General features: G+C 47.4%; 1 protein-coding gene across 5 annotated transcripts in view; it reads right to left on the reverse strand.

Moving 5' to 3' along the window:
- Nucleotides 1-268: 268 nt before the first annotated feature.
- Nucleotides 269-26,004, reverse strand: part of RASGRF1 (Ras protein specific guanine nucleotide releasing factor 1) — a 130,365-nt gene continuing 104,629 nt past the window's right edge. For 4 of the 5 annotated variants that reach the window (XM_001153395.6, XM_009429655.4, XM_009429654.4 and 1 more), the window contains 5 exons: nucleotides 24,360-24,557; nucleotides 19,972-20,051; nucleotides 12,665-12,782; nucleotides 11,225-11,293; nucleotides 269-1,599 (listed from right to left, as the gene is read on the reverse strand). In XM_001153395.6, the coding sequence (XP_001153395.2) occupies nucleotides 1,507-1,599; nucleotides 11,225-11,293; nucleotides 12,665-12,782; nucleotides 19,972-20,051; nucleotides 24,360-24,557 (558 nt within the window). In that variant the 3' untranslated portion in view covers nucleotides 269-1,506. Of the gene's footprint in view, nucleotides 1,600-11,224; nucleotides 11,294-12,664; nucleotides 12,783-18,298; nucleotides 18,578-19,971; nucleotides 20,052-24,359; nucleotides 24,558-26,004 lie in introns of those variants that run through there. The other variant, XM_063794263.1, reaches the window with a different exon arrangement.

Below are 26,004 nucleotides of genomic sequence, written 5' to 3' on the forward strand. Positions count from 1 at the left end.
TCCAAATAAGAACTGACAGCTGGACCCAGTCAACCCATAGAACTGTGAAAGGTAACAAAAATGGTTTTAAGCCATTATGTTTTGGAGTGGCTTGTTCTTGGTGCAATAGGCAACTGAAACAGTCTTCCCCACCAAACTGTTGGTGCCTAAAAAGCAGGTATGGTGTCCTTGACACTCTGGATCTCCGGTCCCAGGCTGGGCTGGGTAAGGAGCAAGTGCTCATCAAATATTCCTTGACTGAACGAATGAAACCCATCAAAACTCGCTGTTCACCCTGAGATAGAATAGATTTATTAGCAAGAGGTAATCAGGAAACATATATTTTTACAAAAATGGAAATTTTTTTCCAAACAAGCTGTAAGTTGAAATATTTTAGGACTTGAAATAGAATTCTCATACCACTAGGTATTGCTTACAGCAAAAGTTGTCTGTCTGTTGTAGTGGAGCATGCCTGCCACTTCGGAGTTAACCTGTGTTTTCTATACTGTACAGTGTAAAAAATACATGGTAATATTCACAGAATAAGCACTACATTACTATATTCCTGCTAGAAGGCATTTAGACAGGACTACAGTATATGCAATAAAAACACTTGGTTATTGATTTCCTAATTCTACAGTGTGGTACTAATTATCACAAGGTATACAGACTTAGAGCATCTCAATGTAAGCTTGTAGTGACCGTTAGGCAGCTTAAAGAGGAAAAGTGACATTTTTGTGTTCCCGACTTTCAGTGGATGCTGGGCCAGTGGTCGGCAAGAGTCGACGTGGCTTGGTGTTTGTGACTCCATTTCCTCGGGAAGTCTAGGGCCTCATCCAGTTGTATTGAGACTGCTATTCATGCTATCTGGTGTTAATCCTAGAGCAAGGAGCGACGTGGGGCCTGAACGAGATGGCAGCATTGGTACGAGGGGTGTGGTTCTGAGCAGAGAGGACTCCCTTCCGTCCAGGTTACTGGGAGACACATGGGGAGTTTTGAGACCTGCGATTTTGGCTGGAGAAGCTGCTTTGGAAATTGACATCACCATCAGCGGGAAGATTTGTCAATGACTGGACTTCAGGGTATGGTTTCCCCCTCCCGCCGCCCCCCACCCCCCACCCAGTTATAACAACTACATGGAACATGCTGGGAGGATGCCTGGGTGGCCACCTCAACCCAGGAGCCTGGGCTGGGGAGGGACGGAAGCAGGACTGGAGTCTAAGATTCTTGTATGCAAGGGTGCTGTTTCCCCTCTGAGAAGAGTGAGGAGTCTAGGGAAGAGGGACCAAGAGTACAGCTGTTTAAAAGAAACAGGCACTGCAGGAGACGAGGGGAGGGATGGGTGGGCGAAGTCTGAAACGGTGCAGAAATTCATATTCCGGTTCTACAGGAATCTAAGAACAAGGACGATTTGTATTCTTGGAGAAGCACATACTGAAGAAGAAAATCCAGTGAAACCAAACGAATATGTACAGTATCATCTAGCACATGTCCCCGGGAGCAGCTGGGTCTGGGCTGGGCACAGCTTCAGGTGGGGAGTTTTGGTTCTATTCGGAGAGAAGACTCGTAGAGGCTTTCTTCATCCATTACAAAAGATTGGTCCAGTAAATATTGCGTTACCTGAGAAAAGAAAAGAGAAAAGGGAATGGGAGGGTTGTGGGACCTCCATAGTACTGATTGTGGATGCACTTTATCTCCTAGGGCCCAAGCCTCTTACTGGGGAGAGTCAGGTGGGCATATGAGGCAAAAATGCATTCAGTAGTGTTCCATCTTGACATAAGTTTTAAGTAGTCGACGTAAGTATTGTCTTAGGATTATTATTTAATATTGTCATAATATTAAGGCTGGTACAAAAGTAAAAAAAAGTCAATTGTAGAAACTAGGTGGCAGATATATGTGTTCACAATTCTGCCAGTGTTTCTGTATGTTTGATCTGTCTGTCACAATTCTGTCAGTGTTTCTGTATATTTGAAAAGTTTCATAAGGCTGGGCGTGGTGGCTCATGCCTCTAATCCCAGCACTTTGGGATGCTGAGGCAGGAGGATCGCTTGAGCCCAGGAGTTTGAAACCAGCTTGGGCAACAAAGTGAGACCCTGTTTCTACAAAAAATCAAAAAAGTAGCTGGGTATTGTGGTGTGCACCTGTGGTTCCAGTTACATGTGAGGCTGAGGCAGCAGGATCACTTGAGCCCAGGAGGTCAAGGCAGCAGTGAGCTGTGTTCACACCACTGTACCCCAGCTTGGGTACAGACCTTGTCTTAAAATAAAATAAAATAAAATAAAATAAAATAAAAAGTTTTATAATAAAATGTTGGGACAAAATGTATTAAAACACTAGGATTACATGGTACTGTGAGAGATTCACTCCAAGAGAGGCAAGTGGAAATGGAGGCTGTGTGAGAGAAGAGCCTCCCTTTTTCTCACCCTGGGGAGAAATCTTAAGAGTGGAAAATCAGAAAGATGCACTCACATGAGTTAGGTTATCCTGTCTTCTCCTCTCTCCCCACCCCACTCCTGCTCTGAAGCATTTTGCTGAATGCCTGCGCATTAAATGTGCAATGAGAGATCTGAGCTCTAACCTCACAGGCAGCCCCCTGCTCCAAAAAGTAGCTTTCCAAGACTTATTTACTTGTCAGTTGTTTGGAACTAAAGGCACATTTTCCCCCGCTACATAAATCCAGAGCAGAAAGAAAAAAATTTTCTTTTTTTTTTTGAGACAGCATCTTGCTCTGTCGCCCAGTCTGGAGTGCAGTGGTGCAATCTGGGCTCACTGCAACCTCTGCCTCCCGGGTTCAAGCGATTGTCCTGTCTCAGCCTCCTGAGTAGTTGGGATCCCAGGCATGTGCCACCATGCCTGGCTAATTTTTGTATTTTCAGTAGAGACAGGGTTTTGCCATGTTGGCCAGGCTGGTCTTGAATTCCTGGCCTCAAGTGATCCACCTGCCTTGGCCTCCTGAAGTGCTGGGATTACAGGTGCAAGCCACCGTGCCTGGCCAAATTTTCTTATTATATGTTTGGGAATCTTTTGGTAGCTGCTTGAGAAAAATAAAGTCTGCTGCTTTTGTCTTGGCTAATTGACTCTGCTGCTATAAAGGTTGGAACCGGCTGTCTGCTATGCTGATTAATAGTCACAGATAAAGTGATTACTATGTCTGATTAGCAGCTCATTCCCAGCACTTCTAGGAAGATGACTTTAGATATCACAGTCTGGTTTAACCTACACCCACTGATAAAGACATGGCGATTTTATGACCATGTGAAACAGTCTTTTATACCTAGATAGTAGTGTCATGTGAACAGTCCTTTCTAGAATGCATGAATCTCTACCTCCCAAGCCCCCTGGGGATCAGGAAACTGATTAGTTTCCTCCATAGTGAGCATGTGCAGGATCAATTTTAGTAGAGACGGGGTTTTGTCATGTTGGCCAGGCTGGTGTTGAACTCTTGACCTGACTTGGCTAAGTCAGGCTAATTTTCCTAAGACATTGTACTTTCGAGGAAGACTGGCAGCATATAGCACCATTGCAAAGCTGTTAATGAAAGAAGTCTGAGGAGCAGTAATATTTATTTATTTATTTATTTTTTTGAGGGGGAGTTTCACTCTTGTCACCCAGGCTGGAGTACAGTGGCGCCATCTTGGCTCACTGCAACCTCCGCCTCCCGAGTTCAAGCGATTCTTCTGCCTCAGCCTCCCGAGTAGCTGGGATTACAGGCATGCGTCACCATGCCTGGCTAATTTTTGTATTATTAGTAGAGACAGGGTTTCACCATGTTGGCCAGGCTGGTCTCGAACTTCTGACCTCAGGTGATCCGCCTGCCTCGGCCTCCCAAAGAGCTGGGATCACAGGCATGAGCCACTGGCCCTGGCCAGTAATATTTATTTGTATTGCACATCAAAGTTTAAGGAGACAAAAGCAGGAGATGGAAGAAAACCCTGAAATTTTCTTGGTAACTTCTGAGACTTTCCAGGGCCCAGTGTGAGCACCGTGCCTTCTGGATGAGCCCTGTGTGATCCACATGGCAACTCTGTGGTTCCCAGGCTGGATGAACACACAAACACAGACCCTTAAATACTGCTGAGTTATGTTGATACTTTTATCTTAATATTTTTTATTGTAGAATAAAGGACATGACAATATAAAATACATTTTTGGAGAAAAACAGAAGCCCGTAATCTCACCACTCTAAAATAACTGTTTTCATTTTTTTGTGTGATCGTCTAGTTCTTAAAATACAAAAGTACTTTTCCATAGTTGTACCTATGGAATGGATAGCACTTGGTATGCTTTCATTTATACTATTAGGTTTCACCATGTTGGCCAGGCTGGTTGAGAACTCCTGACCTCAGGTGATCCACCCTCCTCGGCCTCCCAAAGTGCTGTGATTACGAGCATGAGCCACTGCGCCCGGCCGTTTTCAGGTTTTTGGTATTTTATATATAAAATAAATGTTGCAATGAAGATCTTCTAGAATATAGCCTTTTGCCTCAACTAAGTATTAAAAGCATAAATCCCTAGGAGAAGGATCATGGGTTTCTTACTACAACGGCCAACACTGTCAGCAGAGTAGGCTTGTCAAGGATTGAGTATCATTTTACTTAAAAAAAGGTACATACAGTACAACTCACTCTTTTTGGTGAGCGTGATTCGGATGCACACGGACACTGGAGACCCACTGCCTTTAAATCCCTCTGCTCTTTCCCAGAGGTTCTTGCCCCCAAAGCAGGGGCTCTAGCCCTGCAGTTGCCAACAACCCCCCTCTTTAGCCACATTAGACCCCCTCAACAGGCCCTCAAAATCCCTGCACTCATTCACGGAGACCAGAAACCAACCGTTCCTCATGTATGCATGAGTTCTTGCATCAGACAGCAATGCTTTTTATAAAGTCCTTTGACAAAGTTTGTCATATTTAATCATCAAAAACAACCCATCCCACACTGGTATAAGAATCTCATGTGACCAGCCAGGCGCAGTGGCTTATGTCTGTAATCCCAGCACTTTGGGAGGCCAAAGCAGGTGGATCACTTGAGGTCAGGAGTTTGAGACTAGCCTGGCCAGTGTGGTAAAACCCCATCTCTACTAAAAATACAAAAATTAGTCGGGCGTGGTGGCAGGCACCTGTAATCACAGCTACTTGGGAGGCTGAGGCTGGAGAATCACTTGAACCTGGGAGGCAGAAGTTGCAGTGAGCCGAGATCGCGCCACTGCACTCCAGGCTGGGTGACAGAGTGAAACTCCGTCTCAAAAATAAAATAAAAGAATCTCATGTTACAGTTGAGGCAGAAGGTAACACAGTTGGTGAGTGGCTTTGCCGGGATTTGAACCCAGGTGTTCCCTGGTCGACTGAGAGAAGGATGTGAGAGTGGGCTGGGTGGAGGCTGGTTGGTGTTGAATAAGGCAGAGGGAGGAGTCCCAGAGATGCTGAGCAGGCTCTGGCTTGCTGCTGTTAATTGGCCAGGGAGCCATTCTGAACCCCCAGTGGCTTAGGCCTGATTCCCTTAGTGCTTTAAGCTGATGAATTCAATGTTTGAGCTTGTTATTAAAATCACCATGTGTTTATCCTCTAAGAGCCATGCCCGAAAACTCAAAGTTTCCCTACCAGACCATGAGGACTTAAATTTTTTTTTTTTTTAAACAGAGTCAGGATCCCACTCTGTTGCCCAGGCTGCAGTGCAGTGGCACGATCATGGCTCACTGTAGCCTCAACCTCTTGGGCTCAAGTGATCTTTCTGCCTTAGCCTCCTGAGTAGCTGGGACTACAGGCATGAGCCACTACGCCTGGCTAATGTTTTTATTTTTTTTATTTTTTTGTGGAGTTGGGAGCCTTTACTCTGTTGCCTAGGCTGGTCTCAAACTTCTGGCCTCAAGCAATTCTCCTGCCTTGGCCTCCCAAAATGCTGGGATTACAGTTGAGAGCCACCGTGCCAGGCCCGGGACTATTTATTTTTAAATTGTATTTTTATTTCTTTTTATTTTAAAGTTGATTTATATCTTATTTTAGATATAAAATTAATTTATACCTTATTTTGTGTAATTAAAAAAGCCAAGTAGCATTAAACGGTTCATAATGAAAACCAGCAATCCTCTGTTGCCCCTTCTCAGCCACCAGGCCTGGCTCTCTAGAGATAGCCATTTTCAGTTCTTACAGAGCCCCCCAAATCCAGTGCAGCAGCCATTAGCCACGTGTAGCTACTGAGCACTTGAAACAGGGCTCATCTGAATTAAGATGTGACGTGTAAAATACACACTGGATTTTTGAAAGTTTAGTATGAATAAAATAAAGTAAAATATCTCAGTCAATTTTTAAATTGATTACATGCTGAACTGACAATTATTTGGATATATTGTATTAAATAAAACATATTATTATAGTTAATTTTACCTATTTCTTTTTGCTTTTAAAAAAAATGAGGCTGGGAATGGTGGCTCAAACCTGTAATCCCAGCTCTTTGGGAGGCCAAGACGACAGGATCACTTGAGCGCAGGAGTTCAACATGGGCAGACCCTGTCTCTATAAAAAAATAAAAAATTAGCTGGGTGTGGTCATACCTTAAGCCGGGGAAGTTGAGGTTGCAGTGAGCTATGACTGTGTCACTGCATTTGAGCCTGGGTGACAGAGTGAGACCCTGCCTCAAACAAACAAACAAAAAAAACAGGCCAGGTGCAGTGGCTCATTCCTGTAATCCCAGCACTTTGGGAGGCCGAGGCAGGCAGATCACTTGAGGCCAGGAGTTCGAGACCAGGCTGGACAACATGGCAAAACCCTGTTTCTACAAAAAATATAAAAGAATTAGTTGGGTGTAATGGTGAACACCTGCAGTCCCAGCTATTCAGGAGGGTGAGGTAGGAGGATCGCTTGAACCTCATGAGGTCGAGGCTACAGTGAGCCAAGATCACACCATAGCACTCCAGCCTGGGTGACAGGGTGAGATCCTGTTTCAAAAAACTAAAATAAATAAATAAATAAAAATAAGTTAAAAAATGTGACCCTGTAGGATACTTAAAGTTACATATGTAGCTTGCATTATATTTCTAGTGGATAGTCCTGTTTTACATATTTCTTCCAGTATTTATATCTGTTTTTCCATGGTTAATGCTTTTACTGTTGTCTGTTTTCCAGCCAACTTTTTATTTAAAAAATATAAAAACTATGCATACAACATATACGTATAATCCTTTTTCTGAGGGCTGAACCATTTGAAGGTAAATAGTGTAGTGTTTCCCCCACTGAATACTTCAGCCATGCATCTCCTAAGAATACAGACATTCTCTTACATAACCGTAACATCATTACATCTAGGACATTTAATATCAATAAAATAAAATTAGCTGATGTACAGACCAGATTCAAATTTCTTCAAGTTTTAATGAACAAAATAATCTTTATAGCTGTTTTTTAAAATCCCAGATCTAATCAACATTCACACATTGCATTTAGATGTCATATGATTTAGTCTTATTTTATTATTATTTTTTGAAAAAATTTTTTTTCATTATAGAGACAGGGTCTCACTATGTTGCTGATCTTGAACTCCTGAACTCAAGTAGCCTCCTCCCTCTGCCTCTCACAGTGCTAGGATTAAAAGCTCACCACTGAGCCCAGCCTGTGTGTTTTAGTCTTTTTTATTTTTCATGACACTGATGTGTGTGTGTGTGTGTGTGTGTGTGTGTGTTTTATTTTTAGACACAAAGCCTCACTCTGTTGCCCAGGCTAGTGTGCAGTGGTGAAATTATAGCTTACTACAGCCTTGAACTCCTGGGCTCAAGTGATCCGCCTGCCTCAGACTCCTGAGTAGATGTGACTACAGGCGTGCACCACCATGCCCAGCTAATTATTATTATGATTTTTGCTAGAGATAGGATCTCTGATCTCCCTATGTTGCCCAGGCTCACTTCAAACTCCTAGGCTCAAGTGATCCTCCTGCCTCAGTCTCCTGAAGTGCTGGGATTTACAGGCATGAGCCACTACTCCCAGCCGATATATATATATTTTTAATTGAAAATATTTTATTGCTAAAAGACATTGATATTTTTGAAGAGTATACGCAGTAGTGTGTTGGAGCTGGCTCATGCCAGCCTGCATGTGCCAATTTTTAGCCTCTGTTCTCAACTCTGCTTTCAGTGATGTCCAGGTGGTGGTTTGAAAGTGGCCCTGCTGGCATCACCTAACAGGCTCCTCTGAGCTCTCTTCATGCCTAGGCTTCAAATTTGGCTTGCCTTTAGCAAGAATCCCCCTACCTTGATATCTGCTCAAATTCTTCATTCTCCACCCCTGATATCTGAAGTCTTTGGCCGGACTTTAATAAAAACCTGTTAGGCCGGTTTAGCAAGAATTCCCCTACTCTTGCTATCTCCTCTTAGTAATTTTCCATCCACTGACCCCCTTTCTTGGCCCATTGACTACAAATCCCCACCTGTCCCTGTTGTATTTGCAGTTGAGTTCAATCTCTCTCCCCCAAGAAACAGTCTTGGCCTCTATTGCCTCAGGTTTGAATAAACCTACTATTTTAAACAAATGTTCCAATGTTACCATTTTTAACAAGTGTTCCAATCATTTTTCTCTTCAACAGCAAATGCTACACATCAAGACTCAATCCTCTACCCCCAAGACCAGTTTAACATTTACTAGCACACCACTGAGTTACAGAGCAGCTGTCTCACAGAATGTCCCATATTCTGAAATTGTCTGTTGGTTCCTCCTGATTAGATTCAAACACTTTGATGCATAATATAGGTGATGTTGTGGCTCATGATGCCCTTTATTTCTGTTTTGTCCAACATTGAAAATCCTAGGTCATGCCTGTAATCCCAGCACTTTGGGAGGCTGAGGCGGGTGGATCACGAGGTCAGGAGTTTGAGACCAGCCTGACCAACGTGGTGAAACCCCGTCTCTACTAAACGTACAAAAATTAGCCGGGCGTGGTGGCTCACACCTGTAGTCCCAGCTACTCAGGAGGCTGAGGCAGGAGAATTGCTTGAACCCGGGAGGCAGAGGTTGCAGTGAGCTGAGATCGCGCCATTGCACTCCAGCCTGGGTGACAGAGTAAGACTCTGTCTTAAAAAAAAGAAAAGAAAAGAAAAGAAAATTCTAGGATTCTATGGCCCCCTATTCCTTTCCCAACCTCCCATTCCTCTCCCCTGCTTCATTTCTTCCATGGTTGTAATAATCATCTGTCATATTATATTTTTTTGCCTCTTAGTCTATCTCCCTCTAGAACACAAGCTCGTGAGGGCCAAGAGTTTATCTGTTTTGTTCACTGCTGAGCCAAGAGCCTACTATAGTGCTTGGCATGTAAGACTTGCTCAATGAATATTTGTGGAGTGAGAGAATGAATGGAAAGCAAAGCAAAAGTGGCCAGTTTAACTAATTGTAGTTAGTCCACTGATTTTTCTCCTTCGATACGGCTATCAGCTATAAAGCAGATCATGAGTTCTCAGAATATGGCAAAAAATTGACACATTCTCAAAAAACACATTGATCACAAAGGACATTAGAAGGGAAAAACAATAAAAGCTTGATTTTCCGGTGTGCTTGAGGGTGTGTCTGGAGCTGGATGTTTTTGTGAACTGCACACTAGGAGGTTAAGATGCTGTATCTCTGGGCAGGGAAGAAAGGTCATAGGATTGGAGGCTGGGCGTGGTGGTTCATGCCTGTAATCTCAATACTTTGGGAGGCTGAGGTGAGTGGATCACCTGAGGTCAGGAGTCTGAGACCAGCCTGACCAATATGGTGAAACTCCGTCTCTACTAAAAATACAAAAATTATTGGGGCATAGTGGCGTGCCAGACCAGCCATTCTCTTACATGGCCTTGCAATCTTTCAAAAATGCAAACTAGTCCAATTACATAACCTCCTTTCAGGGCTTCCCATGGTCCTAAGGACAAAGTCCCTGATCCCAGCTATGCGGGAGGCTGAGACAGAAGAATTGATTGAACCCGGGAGGTGGAGGTTGCAGCGAGCCAAGATTGTACCACTGCAGTCCAGCCTGGTGACAGAGTGAGACTCTGTCTCAAAAAAAAAAAAAAAAAAAGAAAAAGAAAAAGAAAAGAAAAGTCATAGGATTGGGAGCCCAAGAGTCTGGGTTAGCAAATCTGTTATTTTATCTGTAAAATGGGGCCTACAGTACAGGCTTTGAATAATGTAATGAGACTAACATGCCAACCATTCTTTTTTATTAAACAATTTTTTTTCTTTTTGGCTAGCTGAGACTTTTTTTTTTTTTTCAGACCAACCATTCTCTTACATGGCCTTGCAAATCTTTTAAAAATGCAAACTAGTCCAATTATATAACCTCCTTTCAGGGCTTCCTATGGTCCTACGGACAAAGTCCCTGATCCTTTTAGGATCCCACCAGTTCCATCTGTTTCTGGCAGGCCTGATGCTACTCTCTGCAGCCAGCCATTTGGTGGTGGTGGTGGAGGGGGTCACTGTACTTAGCCTTACACAAGCCTGTCTCTCTGCAAGAAAGACATGTCTACCCCAACCAGGAAAACTCTTCCAGGATTCTCCTCCTCCAGTAAGGCTCTCTAGGCCCTCAGAGCAGCACAGACCCTGGGATCCATACCCTATGGCCCTCCCTGCCTGTTTCTGGATGTACAAAGTATTTCTTTGTGCCTTGTCTGTAGCAGCAAAAGATCAAAACAACCTAAATGTTCATCATTACAGAGGATTGGCTAAATAGATTTCTCTGCAGCTGTAAGAAAGAATAAGGATGCTTCTATTTTAATAGGAATGATCTCCAAGATGTATTATGAAGGAAAAAAAGGAATGATACTGAGCAGTGTATAGTATGCTAGAGAATGGTATGCAAAGTTGGCTTGTGTTTATGGATTGCCTGTGGACCTAGACACAAGAAACGGGTGGAAATGTTGCCTTTGGAAGGGGAACTAGGTGGCTGGGGGACATTTCACCGTGCACTCCTTATATCTGTGGATTTTGTAACTTGTAAGCATAGTACCTTTCAGAAACAGATGTTATCAACTCTGCATGTCTTGCCCTGGGGGAGATTAGACATGAATATAAACCATCCTATGGCAGGTGAGATCAGACAAGAGTCACAAGATGAACACAGGCCCAATTTGAAGAAATAGGGACTAGGGAAGCCTTCCTTACAGGGATGGTGTTTGAGCTGGGCTCAAGAGAATTCTGGAAGGGAAAGTGGATGGGTATGGAGGGGACAGGGTGGAAGGTGGCCTAGACAGAGCCACTGTGAAAGCATGCAAGTGACCAGGAAAAGGCACAGCTTACCTTTGCTTGGTGCTCTATTTTGTAGGCAGTTTGTTGAAACTGGCGAATCTCTCGGATAATATGGGATATCTGTGGGAAGGAAGGAGTGTTTCAGAACGCAGTTTGCTCTCCTAGTTCCACCCCCAAATTTGCAGAACTGAAGGGGCATCAACAACTAAATCTGAAGTCAGCCTCTTAATTCCATACATGTTGCCTCCTGGAAGGTCCCATGGAGGCATCATGTGTGTTTGTTTTTATTTTTATTTTTTGAGATGGAGTCTCACTCTGTCACCCAGGCTGGAGTGCAGTGGCGTGATCTCAGCTCAGTGCAACCTCTGTCTCCTGGGTTCAAGTGATCCTCCTGCCTCAGCCTCCTGAGTAGGTGGGATTATAGGTGCATGCCACCACGCCCGGCTAATTTTTGTATTTTTAGTAGAGATGGGGTTTCACCATGTTGACCAGGCTGGTCTTGAATTTCTGACCTCAAGTGATCCACCCGCCTCAGCTCCCAAAGTGCTGGGATTATAGGTGTGAGCGACCACACCCGGCCTCATGTTTTTTTTTTTCTTTTTCTTTTTTAAAACAGAAATCTGCTTCCAAGACTTGTCAAGACTCTATAGGTAAATTACACTATGTGACTGAGAGAAGAAAAAAAATCTCCTTTAATTAGTGGCATAAGCTACCTAACATCACTAAAACAAAACCCCATGACTCCAGCAAAAGTTAAAGGCATCTGCCACTTCCTTAGCGCCTGCTGTGCACAAGACACGATGAAAAGCAGCTTTCGCTCTTCAGGATGGTGCCTGAAAAAACCCTTTCCATCCAACAAAAATCTAATGTCAAGGCCCATTATATAAAACTGGTGCAAGTAGAGGCTTTCTGGCGAAGTGAGAGGGGAGAAGGAGACGGTTAGAATCCTGTTTCTAATGGGAGAAGTCTCCTCAGCCATTATCCCAAGTTCTAGATTTTTCTGGGAAAACTGGAAACTTACTCTTTTAGGAGGTACTGTGTAAGTGGTTTTACTTTGTCCACATCAAGCAAGTGTCGATATGAACAATACGGATGGGTGTGAATAACAGTGTGGGGCTTTGGAGTCACCTGGACCCAGGCTCCAGACCTGGCTCTGCCCTTTACTTGTGGGGTGACCTTGGGCTGCTCACTTGACCTCACTCAGCCTCAGTCTGCTCATCTGAAAGGTGCAGAATAAGAAGAGCAGCTACCTCTCAGACTGTCAGGACTAGAGGAGGAAATGCCGGTGAAAGCATGGCTCAGGGCCTGCCAGATTCTAACTGCTCATCAATGATAGTGATGGCTCTCATTGGGGAAGCTGGACCCAGGCTCCCAAATGGAGGCACCCTATGCAGCAGGTTGGGCCTTGTGGGGCAGAGTGTGGGTGGGCCCCAGGTTGAGTCATCTGGGCTTCGACACCCCCCTTCCCCTGCCTGGCTGGGGGGAACGCACCATCCTCATCTTGGAGAAGTTGACCAGGCCGTCTTCCGTGTAATTGGGCGTCCCCTCCTCGATGAAGGCCAGGTCGGTGAGGTACATCCCCAGGTAAGGGACACAGGGTGGGTCACAACTTGGAAGCAAACGGCATTAACAAAAGTTTTTCATTTTAAAAAAGTAACGTCTACCAAGAACAGAACATCCCGCATGCACCTTTTGCTTTGCTAGAGGCAAAGGGACTTGCAGTCACCAAGAATCACACTACACTCTAGGACTTGACTATTCTACACGCCCAGGACTGTCGGCTGGGTCTCAGGGCCAGTCCTCTGGGGTGGTGGGGGCAACATGGTGCTGACTGGGGCCTCTTACACCCACTGGGGCATCTCAGATTGTCTCTTTCCTCCCTGAGCCAGAAGGTCCTCCCCTACCTCTCTGCCTTCTGTCCCAGTCAGTCCTTAGGCTCTGTCACCAGCCCCTCTGGACTCACCTTTCCTATCTCTCCCTGAGACTCTCCCATCCGGATCCTCCCCCTGAATCACCTCCCGGAGGGCTCTGCAGCCCCAGACCCCCAACTCCTGCCAGTCACCCTGACACCCTTGTCTCTGCTCCCTGAGACCTCTCCTGTCTCCACTGGCATCTCCCACCCACCTAAGCACTGGGCTTGGGTGCCAGGGCAGGAAACCCTTGCTCTCTGAGGTCACTTTCCTGAAAGTGGCTTCGGGGCAGGGGGTTGGGTGATAGTTTCCATGGTTGGTGACTCGTCGGGGACTGCATCTTTGGGAGCTGGGCCCCTGGAGTGATGGGCCATGCCTCTCTGATTTTTGGTCCAAAGCAGGGCCTCCTGTTACTGCTCTTTCCCAGCGTGTTCTGGTGCCCTTGGCTCGGTGCTGGGTAAGGGTTGATGGAGCCTGTGATGGAGCCTGGAGGTCGTTATGTGCTGGCAGGGCTCCCTTTAGCTCCTTCTGGGGCCTCCTCCCCAGTGCTCTGCCGCCTCCTGTCAGCTCAGCACACAGATGCGGTGGCATCATCGAGCACAGTGCAGTGACCCTCATTCCCAGCCCATCTCACCTTTGTCTCCTTGTGGCCGCCTGGCAACCCTGCTAACCTGGAGGAAGGTGAGGCTGGGAGGATGATAGAGCAAGAGCAGAAACCTGGCCCCTGTCCCTCACCTGCCTGCTGTGTGACCCTAGGCCAGGTCTTTCCCTCTCTGGTCCTCAGGCTCCTCATGTATAAAGCAATGATAGCAGCTAAGACAGTTTTAGGTGGTCTCATGGCTGATTTTAGGTGACTTACATGCACGATATTAAATAACATGAATTCACGTGGTAAGAAACATTGGATTTTTACTTTTTTCCCTTCTGCTCAGGGAGAGCGCCTCATTTGGTGATAAGTGTGACTTTGACACTTTTGATACTTGCCATTCTCCTCCTTTCACATTTTATCTTTTTAGACAAATAGCAACAGGTGTCAGAATCAGAGTGTTGGCAAACATCAGTATTTGGCCAGAATTCAATAACATTATTTTGTTTTTACCATATATTTTTAAATGGCATTCTTGTATTTACAGCGAGTATGCTGGTTTTCCATTTGCCATGATACAAAATTTCCTTCTTATTTCTTTTTGGGAAAAAGTGAATTAATTTAAAGAGGCTGTTAGGTAAACACAAGTACAGTTGGCACAGTATGGCAAAGTCGTGAAGGAGGCAGATGCCTGGCGTTAGGGACACAGCAGACAGAAGTGTTTTTCCAAATGTAGGGCTGACCCTTTCATGGGTGTTGAAATCAATTTAGAAGGTGTAGACCAGAATTTTTAAAAAGTGAAAAAGGGCCGAGTGGTGGCTCACTCCTGTAATCCCAGGCAGTGGGATTTGAGAGGTTGAGGTGGGAGGATCACTTGAGTCCAACAGTTCAAGACCAGCCTGAGCAACATAGTGAGACCCCATCTCTATTTAATTGAAAACAAATAAAAATAACAAGTGAAAAAGAAAATATCTGACTTCATCAAATGAAATAAAGGTATATATTGTTTTGTGGAATTTTTGTTTCTGTGATGCATATATGCATTTGTATACAGGCTTGTAATTTCAAATATATATATTTACTGTGCTTTGTGATACAAAAAAAAAAAAAAAGAGTAAGGAGCATCCAGCCACTGGAGGGGCTGCTTTGCATCCTTCCATCCCTTCCAGTCCATGATTATTACATGCACAGGTCTTCATTTCCTTCCTTTCTTTTTCTTTTTTCTTTTTTTTTTTTTGAGGCAGGGTCTCACTCTGTTACCTAGACTGGAGTGCAGTGGCACAATCACAGCTCACTGCAGCCTTGACTTCTCGGGCTCCAATGGTCCTCCTGCCTCAGCCTCCTAAGTAGCTGGACTACATGCACGCACCACCATACCCAGCGAATTTTTGTATTTTTGGTAGGGACAAAAATTTTGTATTTTTGCCATGTTGCCCAGGCTGGTCTAGAACTCCTAAGCTCAAGTGATCTGCTCGCCTCAGCCTCCCAAAGTGCTCAGATTACAGGTGTGAGCCACTGTGCCCGGCCAGCTCTTCATTTCCTTTCTATCATACTCCAAGTCTGAAGCCCAGGCTTATGAGTCTGATGGAGAAATAATCCAAAGATCTGAGAAGCAACTCTGGAGTCGTAAGGCTGTCTGTGGCAGTGCTGACCGGTGGGTTCTGAGAGGTGCTCTCCCCCTTCACCCTGCATGTGTGACAGTAGCCAGGTAGCCGTGGAGTGCTCTAAGGATGGAAGGGAGAACGGGAGGCCTGGTGACTGCAAGCTGACTGCAAATGACCAAAGGACTCAGAGTGTTTCTCAAGGCTTTTGGGGGTTTCTGACCACCCAGACCAGTGAAAAGGATCAGAGGTCCTCTGATCACTGAGGGTCGACTTCCCCTGGTATTTATGGGGAGCCATGGTTCAGCTGTGGGAAGGTGGTGGATTTGCAATCGAATCGCTTGCAAGTAGCACGCCCAGCCCCAGTACTAACCTCTGTCCCTATTTACTACCTCTATGGCAGGGGTGGCCAATCTTTTCGCTTCCCTGGCCGCATTGGAAGAATTGTCTTGGGCCACACGTAAAACACACTAACACACTAACGATAGCTAATAAGCTGAAAAAAAATCACAAAAAAATCTCTTAATGTTTTAAGAAAGTTTACCAATTTGTGTTGGGCTGCATTTAAAACCATCCTGGGCCATATGCGGCCCTTAGGCCACGGGTTGCACAAGCTTGCTCTATAGTGAGGGGCCATGAAGGAGGGGACAAGAGAACACTCAATCAAACACACACACACACACCCATCCGAAATCCAGAGCCATGTGGGCAAATGTATGGAGTTGCCAGATTGGGACAGAGGACTGCTGGAGGGCCCCACAGGGACACACAGCATAGGGACTGAGCCACACCGAGCCTCTGAATGAAAAGGAAAGCATGTTGGGGCTTCCTGTAGGCAAGACACCCAGCAACAGGCAAGTCCTGAACCTTCCATATTGGCCTTTTGGCCTCTCTCGGGTGAGGTCCAGCCTTGCCCTTGGCAGGGCCTATCGAGCAGAGCTGATATGGGGGTGGCTTCCTCTTCTGGCAGAGCCCTCACGGGCCTGCAGCTAGCATTTTAGGGAGCAGAGAGGAAAGTGTCCCACCCCTAGCCTGAAAGCTGCTTCTGGTTTCTGGGCAAGGACTCGCTGTGGCACTCCCATGCTGGTGACACCTGGCCTTGCCTGTGGTTGTTTGGAGCCCCCAAACTGGATGTTTCTTTCCACCAAGACGCTCCTGATGATGTTAAATGGAATAAGGGAGATTATGGGGGACCAGCTGCTGCTGGCAAGAGGCAGCTGCCCATGCTCTACACCAAACTCCAGGAAACCGACCCGAGACAAGCAATGAGTCCACCTCCCCTTCCTCTTTCTCTCCAACTTCTCTCTTCCCTGTACTGCCCTGGCTGTGGGATGGGCTATTCTCTCTTACAAGTTTCTGCCGGCTGTGGTTGGGGATCTCCTCTCTCCCATCTTGAGGCCTGGGGAAGGGCATTCAGGGAGGGCGTGAGGGCCCTTGAGGCTGGGCTGTGTGGGCTGAATCCCCTGGGGCCAGGGTCCAAGGTTCTGGCACGAGGTACAGGGTGATCAGGTAAGTAGTCTTTGAAAAACAAAACTGCGATGGGGTGGGGGTGGAAAGTCCCATTTTACCACTGGGTTGCTAGGCTGCTCTGTGGTCACAGGCAGAGAATAAAGATAGAGATAGATATTTGGCTTTGCTGGAACCCCTGAGACTCTAGAGCTCAGCCTTTGGGCTCATGACATCCATGTAGATAAATTGATTCTCACCCTGATTAAAGGGTATAGGGGACGGCCTGGCAGTCAGCTAGCTGACACGCTCCTCCATGGCTGTTCCCATCCTTAATTCAGGGGAACAAAGGGGAAAGGCTTTCACTGTAGCAGCCTACAATAACAGCCTGTCCCCCGTGTTCCTTTAAATCAAGGGCTTCCTATTCAAATTAAACACAAAAGGTGCAGATATGCAAGTGTGTGCTCGGTTGAGATTAGACAGGGTAGTCAAAACTGGAATCGGCCCCAAAAGAGCTGGTGACCACATTTTGCTACTAAATTCAGTTTTCAACCAAATTCTTGTTGCCTGGAGCTGGGGGAAGGTTCTGATTGCTGGGAGGTTGGGAGGAGGGAACAGGCATAGGACTTTGCCAGTATGTAGGCTTGGGGAATGAGAAGGGGAGATGAGGCCACTCTCAGGGCATCTGGCAGGGACTGAAGGGGCACACATAGTTAGGGCTGTTGCAGGTGGGGCAAGGGACATTTAAGAGAGTGGCTAGCGGGGTGTTTGGTGGTGAAGTCTCGGCTGGGAAAGGCAATAAGGCCATTCTCCAGCCTGGATGCTGGCAGAAATTGGATATTTTTTCTTCTTTTTCTTTTCTTTTTGTTGTTTTTTTTTTGTTTTTTTGTTTTTTTTTTGAGACAGTCTTGTTCTGTCACCTAGACTGGAGTGCAGTGGCACAATCTCGGCTCGCTGCAACTTCTGCCTCCCGGGCTCAAGCGATTCTCGTGCTTCAGCCTCCCAAGTAGCTGGGATTATAGGCATGCGCCACCATGCCTGGCTAATTTTTGTATTTTCAGTAGAGACAGGGTTTTGCCATGTTGGCAAGGTTGGTTTCTAGCTCCTGACCTCAAGTGATCTGCCCACCTCGGCCTCCTAAAGTGCTGGGATTATAGGCATGAGCCACTGTGCCTAGCCCGAATTGGATATCTTAATGAAAAGCTAAAAAAAGATGCCTGGGACGTATGAATGGGCTGCAGACCAACATGGTGAGGCCCATAGCAGGACTCCTTGTCTGGGGAGGTCATTGGCTATGCCCATGGACTGCCACCTCGCTACTCTTGCCCCCGTCCCCTGCCTAGTGAAACAGACGCTCAGTATTCATGCAACACCGCTCTTTGTGAAAACCTTAGAGCCTCAGGAGAGGGGGTGTGGGAAGCATTTGCCCCAGGTTTCCCCAGTCCCTCCCTCCTCTGCATGCCCTGCCTATGTCTCTGCAAGTCCAGAACCCGGTTTGCATAAAGCTCTTAGCTCCCAGAGGCCCGCAGGCCACCTCTGCCCTGTGCTGCAGGGAGCAGGGGAATGTGGGAGAGACACTTACACGGGCCCACAGGCCACCTGAAAGAGGGAAGACGGTCAGGATGGGGACTCAGACAGAATGGGGGGCCCCAGAGGCAGTGGAGGCAGCGGTGGTGGCGGTGGCAGACGAGGAAGCCAGCCATGTGAGGAGGTGGATGGAGTGGTGCCCCGGGGGCGGACGGACGGACAAGTTGGTGAATGCACGGAGGGGGCAGCTCCCCACAAGCACAGTCCACAGGGGCTCTCGGGAGCCCAGGCAGAAGAGAGACGGCTGGACAGCACAGATGGGTGCAACATCTGTCTGAGGACACAAACAAAGTGGAGATGGTCAAGGCGATGGCACACAGAGCTGGCAAAGGACAGACCAAATGCGGCAGGAAGAAAACGCGAAGAGGAGGCAGACGAGGCTGGCAGAGGGGTGAGCAGTCTGTCAAAGCCACTGTCAAGGGCTGGAGGTTTTGGCTGGCCCCATCCTCAGGGTCTGGGGGTAGTAAACTCTGGTGTTCCCTGCGTCAGCCGTGATCATGGGAACACCAGGAAGCGGGGAGAGGCTTCCTGAGCTATATAGGGAACCGGGACCCCAGGGATCTCCCAGGGTCTCTCCAAGGTCTGGCGAGTAGCCAGTCAGGCAAGGAGAGGAAGGAACACTCACTCAAGGAAAGGAGGGTTGAGACTAGTGCAGAAGCCTGAGTAAGCACCTAATGAGAGTGACAGAAGCAAACCCCCCACTTCATGTGAGTGCGTGGCCACAGTGTGTGCAGATGGGCTGAATCCCTGCTTCTCTGGGAGAGCTCGTCTGGAGCCCAGGGCAAACCTTGCCAAGCTCTGGAGGCCAGCCTGGGCCAGTCCTGGTGCTAGGCCATGGCCATGTGGCCTTGGACCGTCCACGTGGCCTTGGACCAGACACTAGCTCTTCAGTTTCTTTGTCTGGAAGAACAGGATGCGGGAAGCAGCCTTATCCTGATGGTTGTCAAGTGGGGAGGATTTTGCCCCCTAGTGGACATTTGGCAATGTCTGGAGACAGTTTTGGTCGTCACAACTTGGAGGGGTGCCATTAGCATCTCACAGGTAGAGGCCAGAGATGCTGCTAAAGATTCTACAATGCACAGGACAGTCCCCCTCAACAAAGGATCATCCTGGTCAAAACAGCAAGGGTGCTGAGGCTGAGGACCCCGCCGTATGGGCAATGTTGATGGCATTAAACGCACAATGTCTAGGCAAGTGCTTTACAAACTTTATGATTATTGTAAAACTGTATTTTTTTGATTCCAGGATGCCATTGTTTATAAAATGGAAACATTTTGATGATGAATTCTTGAGTGAAAAAGGAAACACAATCGTGTTAAATAAACAAAACTGACGTTAAGACGTCTCCTGATGTCAGAATTATTAAAATGTGAAAAGAAAACATGCATTTTAGAATCGAGAAATCTGGCATCACAGCTACTATGCTTTCAGGGATCCCAGCAGTATTCCTGTGCTTCTCCCAGGAAATGCTAGCAAACTCTGGAGTTTCTCTGGCAGACCATGGAGGACTCCACCATTGGGGTCCAGGAAATCTAGGGGTCTTGTGGGTAGACAGACGAACAGACAGACAGACAGACCTCCTGCTCTGGCTGGGGGTGGCACGTGAATGCCTCTGCAATGCAGGTCTATGATTTTAAAAATAACAGCAACAAAACAACACACACTTACTTTTTCAGAGCTTCTCTGAGATTCTTAAATCTGCCCTCAGATGACACAAGCTTTTGGAGCTTATCAATCAAAGCTTTAGTCTAGAAGGAATCAGAAGCATTTACTAACACACAGCACACGCTGTGATCCCCGAGGCCCGGGGATCAGGCCCACACTCCAACATGCTGCCCAACAGGGCTCCAGAATTGCCTTCCCTTGGGATCTGGGGGCCTCCTGTGTTTGGGCACCTTGCCCCTGAACTCCTCAGGAGTTGGGCACGGGTCCTTGTTGAGTGTGCCTGTGCTCCCACATCTCTCAGAAGCAAGGAAGTGGGTGTGAGGGACCTGAGTGTGGATTTGGCCCTTGGAAATGCTGCAGGATCCCGAGACCTGGGCAGTTTAGAAGGACTGGGTGGGTGACTCCCAGGAGCCCACGCTCAGAGCAGGAAATGGCAGATTTTTCATTTTCCTGATCTTTCTCATGAACTAGACCCAAAGGATGTGACCGTCATTTCACACGTTCCCCTTTTCACACCAGAAACGCCACCCAAATTTAAGGATCAAGAAAAAAGATGGGAGACGAACTGATCATCAGAAAAGAAAAGGCCTGGCTGGAGAAGAGGAAGCTCCACAGCAAAGGGCTTTGCCAAGCGACCCCGCCAGGCCCAGCGCACACATCAGGCTGGAGCAGAGTTTCGGTGGCTGGAGTTTGTCTGACCCATGGAGCACCCCGGGTCAAGCCTGGCTTTGTGCACCTTTCCCTGTGTAGCCCGAGGGAAGGCCCTTTCCCTCAGGGGTCCTCAGCTCCCTCATTGATAAAATGGTGAGATAGGTTAGAGACTTCCTTTGCAGCTCTGTTCCTCAAGATTCAGAATGTGGCTGAGAAACCGCGGGAGCACAGCGGTACGTCACGCCACCAGAGCCCTAGTCAGCCTGGAGGGGACAGAGGCCCCGGAGGCCAAGCACACGCCCAATCTTGGGGTCAGATTTCTGCTGAGAAATGTGTCTACTGAGAAGGACAATCTAAGTCTCCATTCTGACAGGAGGAGATCTGTGTGTGCTCTTCAAGGGGAAAGAAGGGCTGAGCGTACCATTCAGTTCCATGCCTTATCAACAAGTAGAAAAAGCCTCGCCACCTGGTGTGGACTAATCCTGTTCAGAGCACAGCTGTATTCTGGATCTGGTGAAAGAGACATGCAGCAGAATAGCACACACCACATGGAGTCAAGGCAGATGATTCTGCTTTCACTTGAGATGTCTGCTGTCGGATGACTGGCAAAGGCTGGATGCCCTGGCCCACCTCCGTTCCAGAGTCTCAGCTTCCCTCCTGCACTTGCCCCTTTCCAGAGCAGCACCCTCCTTCCTTTTCTTCTCCATCCACCTGCAGAGGAATGACCTGATACGGCTTGAGGTCAGAGGCGGGGGCTGAGTCAGGAAACCTAGGGCCTCCCCAGCCTCTGTCACCTATCCTTGGCATGCCGACTGGCAAATCACCACTCCTCTTGCCTTTATGGGCCTCAGTGTCCCCATCTGGAAAATGGGAGGGTAAGTCCACATGTTCCCTAAGGCAATACTAGCTCAGATACTCTAGAATTGTGGAAGACACAGAAGCTTGATCAGGAGGTCCCAGTGGCCATGCAGTTCTAGATGAAGTGTCACCGTACTCTGAGGCTGTGAAAATGTGCAGAAGATATTCTGGAACCAATTTGTGGCTCTGAGCTGGGCACGTTTTTAACTTCCTCCACATCCCCATGCTTGCTGTGTATGGATGCTCCTCTTTGGGTTGTCATGCTGTCTCCAGGAAGGAGCTCTATGGCCTGGGAAGCCACAGAATTTTCTCAGCTGCTGCTTAAAAAGTATGTTCCAAGTTGAAGCAGTTCAAGCATCTTCTAGCTGGGCCAGGAGCTTCTATCCTGTGATGCTCCATGGGATACCAAGCCTCTGGGATCTTGGGTGTCTCTGTTAGAGTGTGGACACCAGCAGGCAGAAATGGGGGGCCCTTGGAATATGGGATTGAAAGCAGGAACCAAGCAAGGACCCTTGGAGTCAGTGTCAGGAAGAAAGATGATTTTGTGGTCTCCTAAATTCCATCACTTCCTGTTCACCAAGCAGAGGACTTCTGGCTGGACAAGAATGTTCCCTCCCAGAGAGGCCAAAATCGATTGTTAGCCAAGGCGAGGCTTTTGTCTCCACTAAAGTACAGCGATCCCCAGGAGAGGCGACACACAAATCCACGTTAGTCATTGTACCGTCCTATGGAAGAGTATCATCATCAGATCGTCTCTTGGGTTTTTTTTTTCCCCAAAGAGGATGGGGAGAGGGGTTAAAAGAAGAAAGGGGAAATGAAAAGTCCCAAATGAAATCCAACTGCCTGACGCTTGCCACGGGCTGAACCAGACTTGGACATAATGCTTTTCTGCTATGGTGAGCACATTTAAGTGAGCAGTAAAAACTGGCTGCTGAGGTTACAGTTCAGGCCATCTAAGAAACGTGGCCATTTTAGAGGGTCTCCAGTGTCCATGGGACGCCTGTAGAGAGAGAATGAACTGCCTCTGGCAGATGCCGAGCAGGCCATGGCCAGGAACTTCCAGAAGCTCCTGGGGCCAGGTGCTGTGCAGACATACAACTCTTACACGGCTGGGGGCTGCAGAAGACAGCTGGGTCCAGAATGCATAGAGGGTGGAGATCTCATGTGGAGCCAAAGGCCTTTTTGATTTTTGGACCAGGCCAGCTGACCCTAGGTCCAGAATGACATCCTAGAACACAGGCTGAATCACATGCCCTGACCACTGACTGTCCTTGATTTGCACTTTCTGTAGAGAACAGAAGATTTCAGGATGGCCAAACTCATTCCCTCCCAACTCCATGAGGAGGGCAATGAAGGAGAGCAAGACCAAGAAATGCAAGGAGTGTGGGTTCCAGGAAGCCTAAGTGGGGTGGGAAACTGAAGCCTGGTCTGCAGGGCCTCTGGAAAAGATGATGTCATTCCCAAGAACAGGGGAGAAGGAGAGAGAGATTTACTTGGAATGGGCCCCCAGACTGTGGCAAGGGCCCTGCCTGAACCTTGACAAGCCAAACGAGGTTGGGTGACTTGGAGGTTTTGCAGAGCCTTGCTCAACACTTGCCTCCACGAGTTCATGACAGCATGTACCATGTTTGGCTAGATGTGCCTGCAGCTCTGAGCTCCTGTGCTCCTGAGCTCTGCTCTTTCCTGGAGCCCACAAAAAAGAGTAGCATCTTTCACGGTCCTTGGCCCTAAGCCTGGCATCTCTGTGTGCCAAGAAGCAAGAGGCCCAATCCCACTGGGTTGTAATGGGGTGTCCCTGCATGTTCTGTAGTCCTGCTGTCATCAGGGGCTGGAGTGACCAGAAGGTGAGGGAAGGGTAGCAGAGATGTCCCAGATGAGTTTGGCTGCTAAGTAGGGAGGATTATGGACATGCCGTCTGCTTGGTGGGTGGAATCATGACCTGCCATTGACATGAGGAGGGTAGTGAGGAGCAGGTGATAAAGAGAACAATGAGGGGGACACAGTACACAACTCCAGAGTGGTCCAGATGAGAAAGGGCCCTTGGAGCCACTGGGTCCCACACAGCCCACCCAGCGTTAGGATGACAGACACTGCTGCCAAGGGATTGTGCTTGGGGGCTTGCCCTGTCTACTGGGGGTGCTTGTCTGGCCTCCTGCACACATGCAGGCTGGGGTGGGGGCATCCACCAAGTGCACCAAGGAAGTGGTCCAAGTGCCTCATTGTCCTCTCCTATAAGGAGTGCTGGTCCCTCCTGACCCCAATGCAGGCAACTTCATTCCTGAGGAAGAATCTATCTTATGGTTTTATGTTCATGTTTTATGTTTATGGCTTTTCAGGTTCATGTTCTGAGTGAAGAGGGATTGAGCACACATTTAAGGTGATCAACTAGCCAACACATTCCAGGAAGCAGCTAACTCTCTGTGGCCAGAAGCGCAGGTGAAATTAGAATCCTGGAAAGGGGCTTGCAGGATCATCTGACGGAAGTGTCCTCTGACGGAAGGGTCCTCCGATGGAAGGGTCCTCTGATGGAAGGGTCATCTGACCACTGTCTCAGCTGCCCTGCAGATCCCCATAAAGCCACCACTCTTGCCCCAACTCCAGAAGAAAAATGTTGGGACCAATAATCACCATCATATTCTTTCCACTTTGAGGTATTAATTACTCAAGTGGGGATTACAGTCCATGGTCTCACTGCCATATCTGTGGGCCTGCTATCTGGTCCCGGGTGATATAGGGGAAGCTATTCTGTTTTACCTGGGAGTGTTAGACCTCAGCCCAGTCCTTTGCCCACTTGTGGATGCCCAGTGGCCAGCCCACGGGTCTTCTTGCCCCAGCCCCAATCCAGCCCCAGGGAGGCAGTGGTGCCAGCCTCCTGCCCGCACCTGCTTAGAGACTTTGAGCCACGTCTTTTTGAGCCGGAAGATTGCACTGCGGTTCATGGACGAGGTGATCTCCAGTACGGCATTGTAGTTGTGGAGGCAGCGGCATATGTCAGCTACGGCCACCCACTTCTCGATGGCGCTCACCCTGGCGTTGATGTCCTCGTTGCGGATGATTTCTGAAGCAATCAAGTTACTGATCTTTAAGCCGATGCAATAAGACAGGGAAAAAGAGGAGTAAGTATTGCAAAGATGATAAATGATCACTATTTGCAGATATGATTGCCTGCTTGAAAATACAAGAAGGAATTGGAAAACTACGAGAACAACTAACAGAGCTTGCTAGGGTTGCTGGCTAAAGGTTCAATATACAAAAATGAAAAGTTTATATATACATTAGCAATAATCAATTAGAAAATACAACAAAAATACAACCTTCCAAATAACAATGGGAATCTGTAAATACCTAGGAACTTAATGAGAACTATGTAGGATGGAAAAAACAGGTCACCAAAGGATATAAAAGGCTTGAATAACAGAGAAAGAGATCAAATTCCCAAATGGGAATGTAAATATGTCGTTTTTCTGACAACTAATACATGTGTTTAATGTAATCCAATAAAACACTCAGGCCAGGCGCGGTGGTTCACACCTGTAATCCCAGCACTTTGGTAGGCCGAGGCAGGCGAATCATTTGAAGTCAGGAGTTCAAGACCAGCCTGACCAACATGGTGAAACCCTGTCTCTACAAAAAATACACACACAAAAAAAATTAGCTGGGCGTGATGGCGCATGCCTGTAATCTCAGCTACTTGAAAAACTGAGGCAGGAAAATCACTTGAACCCAGGAGGTGGATGTTTCAGTGAGCCAAGATCGCGCCGCTGCACTCCAGCTTGGGTGACAGAGCGAGACTCCATCTCAGAAAAAAAAAAAAAAAATCCAAAAACAAACAAACATACAAAAAACCAAATACCAACGAGAGCTTTCTCTAGAAAAGTAATTATAGACAAAGTAATTCCAAAGTTCATCTGGAAAAATAAACAGTTAAAAGGGGCCAAATTCTGAGGGAATCTCCCATCATACAACTAGAGCTTGGACAGGACACACTTTGAAGCACTGCTGGTCTCACATACACAGTAGAAGATATCTTCAAGGACTCCATCACCTGGCCAAACATGACACACACATGAACAAATCAAATGTAGGTTGGATCTGGAGCACCTGGGGATGGGGGTGGGAAGCTGGGGCTAGAACATCAGGGAATTAGAATTGCAAGGAGCTGAAACAGCAGGAAGCAGTGGGCTTTCCGGTACATTCTTTTGCAACTTTCTAAGACTCTTTTTTTTTTTTTGAGACAGAGTCTTGTTCTGTCGCCCAGGTTGGAGTGCAGTGGTGTCATCTCGGCTCACTTCAACTTGCACTTCCTGGGTTCAAGCGATTCTCCTACCACAACCTCCCAAGTAGCTGGGATTACAGGCACACACCACCATGCCTGACTAAGTTTTGTATTTTTAGTAGAGATGGGGTTTTACCATGTTGGCCAGGCTGGTCTTGAACTCCTGACCTCAAGTGATCTGCCGGCCTTGACCTCCCAAAGTGTTGGGATTACAGGTGTGAGCCACCGCGCCCGGCCTTTGTGACTGTTTA

This window comes from Pan troglodytes, chromosome 16, assembly GCF_028858775.2.
Source record: "Pan troglodytes isolate AG18354 chromosome 16, NHGRI_mPanTro3-v2.0_pri, whole genome shotgun sequence".
NCBI classification, from domain to species: Eukaryota; Metazoa; Chordata; class Mammalia; order Primates; family Hominidae; genus Pan; species Pan troglodytes.